This window comes from Nicotiana attenuata, unplaced genomic scaffold, assembly GCF_001879085.1.
Source record: "Nicotiana attenuata strain UT unplaced genomic scaffold, NIATTr2, whole genome shotgun sequence".
In the NCBI taxonomy this organism is placed as follows: Eukaryota; Viridiplantae; Streptophyta; class Magnoliopsida; order Solanales; family Solanaceae; genus Nicotiana; species Nicotiana attenuata.
In genome coordinates this window covers 234,721-242,415 of record NW_017670245.1, presented here as the reverse complement: position 1 = coordinate 242,415, position 7,695 = coordinate 234,721, and the positions used below count along the sequence as shown (strand labels likewise).

The following is a 7,695-nucleotide window of genomic DNA, read 5'->3' as shown; positions in this document are numbered from 1 at the left end:
GACTTGGCGTGCCACGTCATTTGACACGTGACCCCAAACTTGGGCCTATAGGAAGATGACATCTTCTGCTTAATGAAGTGGGCTCATCACTTTAGCCCAATTAAATGGGCTAGCCCAATGGATTAAGACTTATTTTTTATCCCATATGTGTTGGGCCTATATAATTAATTCAATTATATTAGTCCATAATTATTTATTTGGACCAATATATCTTGAATTTAAAATATTGTCCAAATTACTTAATAAATTTAATTCTAATAAAATTTACATGCCTATAGTGCCATCTACTATCTTCTATTTCACTAGCACAATAGTAATTCTATCGAATAAGGTTTAAGAAGAGGAAAAGAATTCACTTAATAAAATATAAACTTTAGTTTCAAAGGTTGTTACCCAATCTTTAAAATCGTCAAGCCATCCTCTTGGATGATTATTGCAATTTCTATAAAGATGTAAAAAAGATGCACATCTCAGTATGTACGAAAAATCACTATACTCACATCAGATAATTGGTTTAAAATTCTTATGTGTAATAAGTAATGTATGATCTCCCAATTAACCTCCATTAATATCAAAATTTTACAATTGTATAGTCATTGACACAATTATGATCTCCCAAAAGTAATACTCTTCTCAATGATGATAATGATTAAGTCAATAATACAAATAACCCTGGAAGAAGCTTATCTTGAACTTTTGACATGTGAAGTAAGTCACCTTACCAATTACCAAATTTTTGTGTTTAACAAAACTTTTGACCTTTGACTTTGAAAGTTTGCCCTTTGGTAGATGACCTACCCGGAATGCGAAATATTAAGACCATTGCTTATAAATTAATGTCCTACTTTTGTCATTTTCTCATCTAAAAACACAAGACCTATAGCCAAGAAATAAGTGTAAACTTTATGCAATAACTTTCAATACTACAAACTTTAAAATTGAAGTAGTCTTATGGACTGTTTGGCCAACAAAATTGTTTTTTTTTAAAAAAATAAAATAAAAATTGCTTTTGTCCGAGGTATTTTTCAAAAAATTACTTGTGAAGAGGAGGAGTTTATTTTTGCTTATAGTAGAGTATTCCTAAATACGGGAAGTATAGGGGTTAAAGTGAAAATTACTTAAAACAAAGAGGGGCAAGAGTGAAAAGTTTCGAGGACTAGAAAGAAGAATCAGCTTCGCCTATTGAAGGAGACTGTGTTTCGGTGCATTGAATCATCCATCCCCGACCCCAAACTCAACCCTAGGAAGGAAGCGAAAATGGCCGATCACTCCGATAGCTCCTCCTCTTCCATGGTTCGTCTGAATATCGGTATACCCTCCCTCCCTCGCTCTTATGCTTAGACATTTGATGATTTGAATCGTAATGTACAGCTATTCTATTTCATATTTAAATTTAGACAAAAAGCTGATTTCTGGCCTTTCTGCACTATCTTCCAATTTTATCACTGTACATCCGATGAATCCTTTTAGGAACTATCTTGCAAGTAGTACTCTTTTTTTCCCCTTTAATTCATAGGTTTTCCATTTTCTCACTGTACAGTAAATGTACAGTAAATGAAGCATAAGATGCAATATTAGAAGCAGAAATCTATTTGGGTCTGAGATGAGTATAACAATTAATATGTTGAATGTCTTCATATTGTTACTTGAATACGGAAGGACAATGCTGAAGAATTTGTCATGCAGAAATATTACTGTAGGATTTTTCCTTGTCATTTTCTCACGCACAATCTCCTTTTGGTGATCCTATAATTCTTATTTAAAGGAGGGAAGAAGTTTTGCACCACACTGGATACCCTCACGCAGCGAGAGCCTGACTCGATGCTTGCTGCTATGTTTAGTGGCCGTCACACTATCTGCCAGGAGTCAGAGAAGGTATATACATGCTATGCATGCACTCACTCCTTTAATTTGTGGAGGCATGTCACAATTGACCCTCAGATGTTCAAAAATAGTTAGGGAAGAGCATCATTCCTAGTTAAGGAAGGAGGATAGCAATTTAGCCTTTTTCTTCAATTTGTGAAACTTTGATTATTTTACGTTACCTGGGTGAATTGGAGTCTGTTCTTATCCCTTGAAGTTCTACTCTATCTCACACCACATATAATAATATGAAGTAGGGAGCTACAAAAATTTCAAGCTCTTCCTGCCATACATTAAAATTGGAAAAGCAAAACCCTTGATTGGAAAAAGTAAGACAACTGAGTACAATTACAGTGTATAACAAAATTTGATGTAGGACGAGTAAACTAAGAAACAATTAGATTGATAGAAAGACTATTTTACGAATAGTCTATCAAAGAAAGCTTGCTCTTGGCAAAGCTTAAATAGAGAAGATACAAGTGTTTACAGAGAAACCTTAAGGAGAGAATTGTTATTCACTTAATTACAATAGTTGCTAAAGGGACTATTTATAGGCCAACCCCCAATACTAGAATCTTCTCATTACTCGATGAATTAAAATAGAAAATCAAATGCAATAAAAGCTAAGGTACACTATATCCTTCCCACCCAAGATTGATGCAATACTATTCAGGAAAGAATCTCCCAATTGGAAATTTCGTAAATCAGCTGATTTGATTCTCTGCCTGATTTCTTCATTAATTCGATTCTATGCTTGATCTTCTGCATCAATTCTCCCCTTCTCAGGAAAGAACTCATCCCCGAGTTGACTGCAACTTCCGAATAGAGTGGTCCCTTAGATGGATGATAAGGTGAAAGGCCAGCTACTTCAAAATTCTTGAAAATTTTCGTGGTATCCGACTAAGTTACTCCGACACGGCAGTTTAGGTGCCGCACCCGTGTCAACACGACACTAGTATGGGTGTGGATGTCCGTACCGGATCTGGTAAAACAATTTGGGTATTTTGACCACGACGGACGGAAAAATGCGAGACGAGATACAATTTGATTCCTGAAATCAGAACCAAAACTAGGGGAAATTTGAAGAAAATAACATACCTTATCTAGGAAATCAATCCTTTACTTATCTACAACTTGAGAACAAAAAAGAAATCCACACTTTACAAGCTATATGTAAGTATTCCACAAAATTTCTCATAATTTAGAGATATTTTATATTTTTATTTTTGTGAATTGTTTTTAGCCGGATCCCCGTACCCGTATCCGTATTAGGATCCGTATCCCCAAATATTAGAATTTACATCTCGAAGGATCCGTCCTAAAGATCCACACCCGTGTCAGACACCCGCACCCGTGTCTGAGCAACTTAGGTATCCGACAAATCGATCACATATGCATTATCATTAATTTTCTTTAGAATGCAATAAGGACGATACTTCTTTTGTTGGAGCTTGTTATAAGTATCCAATGGAAACCTTTCTTTTTGCATAAACACCATAACATCATCTCATTCTTCAAAGGTAGCAACAATGTTATTGGCAGCTGCCTTGTACTTAGAATTAGTCTTTTCAAAGTTTTTGTTTGACTTTTGCATGAATATCGTGCACTTGTTTGACCATGTGAGTTGCAGTTATCCTCGAACTCTCCAGAATCTCGAAAATCCGCAATAGTCTCCATCAACTTTCCCTTGACTATCTTCCAACGTTGTTGGAAAAAAGCTTAAGTGAACCATCCGGTCCTTAACCTTGGTCTCCCACACAACTCACCACCGTTTCCCTCACCTCTTCTTCTATTGCCCTTTCCGACCACTCTCTCTTTCCTTTCCCTATTTGACAAAACACTACCCCCCCCCCCCAATTTAGTATGCAACTCACATCTTCCTTGAACAACTGATCATAATACTCTACGATAGCCCCCTTAACTTCCTCCTCCCCTTAAACTTTTACCTTATCCAAAAAAAATAAAACTTTCTCCTCCCCTTCAAACACCACTCCATTCACTTCTAAGGAGTCAATGAAGTTCCTCTCCTATTCGCTATCGCAACCCCATGATTTTTTTTTGTATTAGAATCCCCCTTCTTAAACTACATCCTCGATTTTTGCCGCAAACTAGTCTCTTGACCGCTAAAGGTTGCGGAACTGAGTCCGAGGACTTTGCTTCAAGCCATATAAGAACTTCTTCAAATGACGTACTTTTTCCATACTCCCCCGAGCAAAAAAATCGGATGGTTTCTCTATATACACCTCTTCGTGGAGATCACCAAGAAGGAATACATTCTTGACATCCAATTGATGTAAAAGCCAATGTACAAAAGAACAAGCGGACGAAAGTGAGTTTGGCCACTGGGGAGAAGGTGTTTGAATAATCCACGCCATTAGTATGAGCATATCCTTTAGCCACAAGTCTTGCCGTAAGTCTTGTCACAGAGCCATCCGGATTAAACTTTTAATTCAAAGACCTACTTACATCCCGCTGTTATCAAAGGGACTCTTAAAGCATGCTTAAGTCCTGAAGCGAGACTCAAAACATGTTGAGCCCTTCGCTTCGCTTAGCAACCTCACTTAGCGGGCACTTCAGTGTTGTCATCAAGGCTCTAAAATATACTTTTCTATGCAAATGAGCGTAATCCTGAAAAGGGGATATTGGACCACTAATATTTTACTTTAGCGTAAAAGTTCTTCAATTTCTTTGTCCATGTATTCGGTATTCTTGCTTATTGATATTAGTTTTGGATTACACATACATATTTGTAGTTTTTCTCTATTTGCGCCTTTCTTCATTAAAGACCACACTTTATTTGCGCTTTACACTTAAAGCCCAATAGGCCTTAGAGCTTTTTTGCGCTTTTTGCCTTTGATAACACATTTACATCTTACTGGTTCCTTTTCTTTGGGTAAATTCACTAAATCCCAAGTGTGGTTTTATATAGCATGTATCTCCTCAAGCATTGCATCACACCATCTAGAATGGTTCAAGGTCAGCTTTCTTGTTTTAGGTACATAGATGGAGTCCAGAGAGCGAATCAAATTACTACGCAGGAAATTAGTGGTAGTCATAAATAAAATTAGCAATGTAATATGTGGATTTGCACTGACGTGTACCTTCGCATACAACAGTCGAAAGGTGTTTCCTGTGTAGGATCAAGTTGAGGAGGATCCTGTGATGAAGGAACTGATGCAGGACATATATCATTGGTCTCTCACCTGAGTAAACTTTTGTTGGAGTAGATAGAGTAATTGCTGACTCATGAGACACAATAGTCGAATGTTGCTCAATAATATGTAATTCCAAATATCTAGGCTCCACTAGAAATATTGATTTTTTGGGGAAAGAACATCGTAAGACACACCACCAACAAGAACATTAGATGGCATGCGATCAATAAGAAAACAAGTCGTAGAGACCGCATCAGCCCAAAATTGTCCAGGAACCTTTTCTTGGATTAGGAATGCCCAAGTTGTCTTAAGTAAATGTCTATTGTTCCTCTCAACAACTCTATTTTCAGAGGGTGTATCAACACAAGCCATCTGGTGTAGAATCTCGTAAGGTCCAAAATGAGTCTGACATATATTCTTTAGCATTATCACTCCTTAGTATGCGCACAAAAACACTAAATTGAGTTTTCACTTTAGCACAAAAGGCACAAAGGTGGGAATACACTTCAATAGGTTCTTCGTAAAATAAATCCAGGTCGTTCGAGAATAATCATCCACAAAAGTAACAAAATAATTATATCCAGTTTTGGATATGCCATGACATGGTCCCCAAATATCACAACGAACTAACTCAAAAGCAAACTAAGCTCGTTTATTAACCCTTGGACTTAACGAGCTACGATGGTGTTTTTTGTACCGGCAAGACTTACAATCCAACGAAGAATTAAGACTGAGGAAAAAGCTTTTTCAACATAGGGAGAGAGGGATGTCCGACCTAACAATGTGCTTCAAATGGAGATAAGACACTAGAACAAGCAACAGTCTGAGACATCCATTCATCAAGGATATAGAGACCATCAAATACAGCCATTTACCACTAATTTGCTTTGTCACAAGATCTTGAAATAGATAATGATCAGAAAAAAAAGAAAAACTACGATAGAACGATTTAGGTCCTTCGTAAGTCTGCTCACAAAAATCAAATTAAAGGCTAGTTTTAGTAGTCTTAATACAATGTAATATTGAAGGTTTGTTTAATAGACCAGATCCCACAAGGCTACAGATTGACTCATCAGTTACAGTAACGGGAGAGGGTGCTTGAAGAGGGTGCTTTATATGGCTGAAAGCTAGAAAAAATATAAGGATTAGTTGTCATGTGATTAGTGGCACCTAAATCAATCACTCACTTGCTTGAAGAGGAAATAATACGTGTGTTACGTGACTCAGCTAGGGTAGTAACCGGAAGTGGATTCCTAAAGTGATTATCGATACCGAGAGAATTTTGCAAACTCATCCGCCGAGACCAGAATTGTTTTAGTAGATGATAGCCTATTAGCAACAACAACCTTAGCCGTTTTCCTAATTAAAGATTCTTATGACAAAGAGAATATCAAAGCTTCACAAAATAGCAACCCAAACCGCTAATATTTGAGGATAAGATAAATATCATCCAAAAAAAGATGCCACCCAAAAGTTTCAAATCTGACCCAGCAAAACTTCTGTGGAACAAAACCAATAAACCATTCAAACAGATCAGACGAATCTGACCCCAACAGAGGAAATTCCCAACAAAAGGAAAATTTTAATTAAATAGAGAAGCCTCACCAATCAGGCAATCCAACACAATATTGGGTATCAAAGAAATCTAACAACACCAAAAGAATCAAAATCTGCTCTAAAAATTTTAACAAGAAAGAAGAATTTTTGAGCACTAGTGGTTTTGATACCATGTAAAGATATGACCTCGGATATTAGATTGGGGTAGAGTCCCACACTGATTGGGAATGAGTTGGTTGTCTCCTTATATAGACTCGGGCAATCTTCCCCTCATGAGCTAGCTTCTAGGGTTAGAGTCCCACACTAATTAGGGAATGGGTTGGTGGTCTCCTTATATAGACTTGGGCAATCCTTCCCTCATGAGCTAGCTTCTGGGGTTGAGTTAGGCACAATGACTATATCTTCACTTAATGTATGCGATAAAGAAAATAAACAAAGGAATATTATTTTACACATTTTAGAATATCCATTTGTTTTATTAGTTTTTGGTACACCCAGTGTTTTGGAGAGCGAGAAGCGGAAAAAAGCGTGAAGGGTGAAGCGAAGCGCGCGCTTTTATCATGTGAAGCGCAATTTAACACATAAATAAAAAAATTTAAATAGGCATAGATAAATGACCAAGAACTCAATAAAAATAACAAATTAAGCAAATGTTTTAATTCTTAAATCAAGAGGTAAATAATAGATACTAAAACTAGATGGTCAATAATCCTCAAAAGTCATAACATATTAAGCAAATGCAAAACAAATTCACAAAAGGAGCAACATCCTATTCTTCAACAAGATCTCCAAACTCTTGAAGTGTCCTTATGTTCGAGTTATTATATTGGTCATCTTCTTCTTCGGAGGCTTCATCAATTAGGGTTCTACTTGAACTTGTAGATACTCTTTATTTGCTCCTTAAAGTACTCCCCTAAGTACTTCCCTTAAAACCATAAACATTTTACTTAACTCCACTTGCAATAGCAACATGACCAAAAGTGAGACCTTCTCCTTCATGTACTTATTCTTCTTCTTGTTCATGATTTTGGGGGGCTCCGGTTAACCATTCATTTGCTTCATCAATGTTATCCAATAAAATTGGATCAATGATATTGCGAGCTTTGTAACAACGAGCCAA

At 36.7% G+C, this 7,695-nt stretch overlaps 1 protein-coding gene across 1 annotated transcript in view; it reads left to right on the top strand.

The window, feature by feature from the left end:
• Positions 1 to 1,196: 1,196 nt before the first annotated feature.
• The window catches only part of LOC109236585 (FH protein interacting protein FIP2), a 37,962-nt gene continuing 31,463 nt past the window's right edge, over positions 1,197 to 7,695 (top strand). The window contains exons 1-2 of the mRNA XM_019402781.1: positions 1,197 to 1,309; positions 1,766 to 1,875. Of these exons, the coding sequence (XP_019258326.1) occupies positions 1,258 to 1,309; positions 1,766 to 1,875 (162 nt within the window). The 5' untranslated portion in view covers positions 1,197 to 1,257. The remainder of the gene's footprint in view (positions 1,310 to 1,765; positions 1,876 to 7,695) is intronic.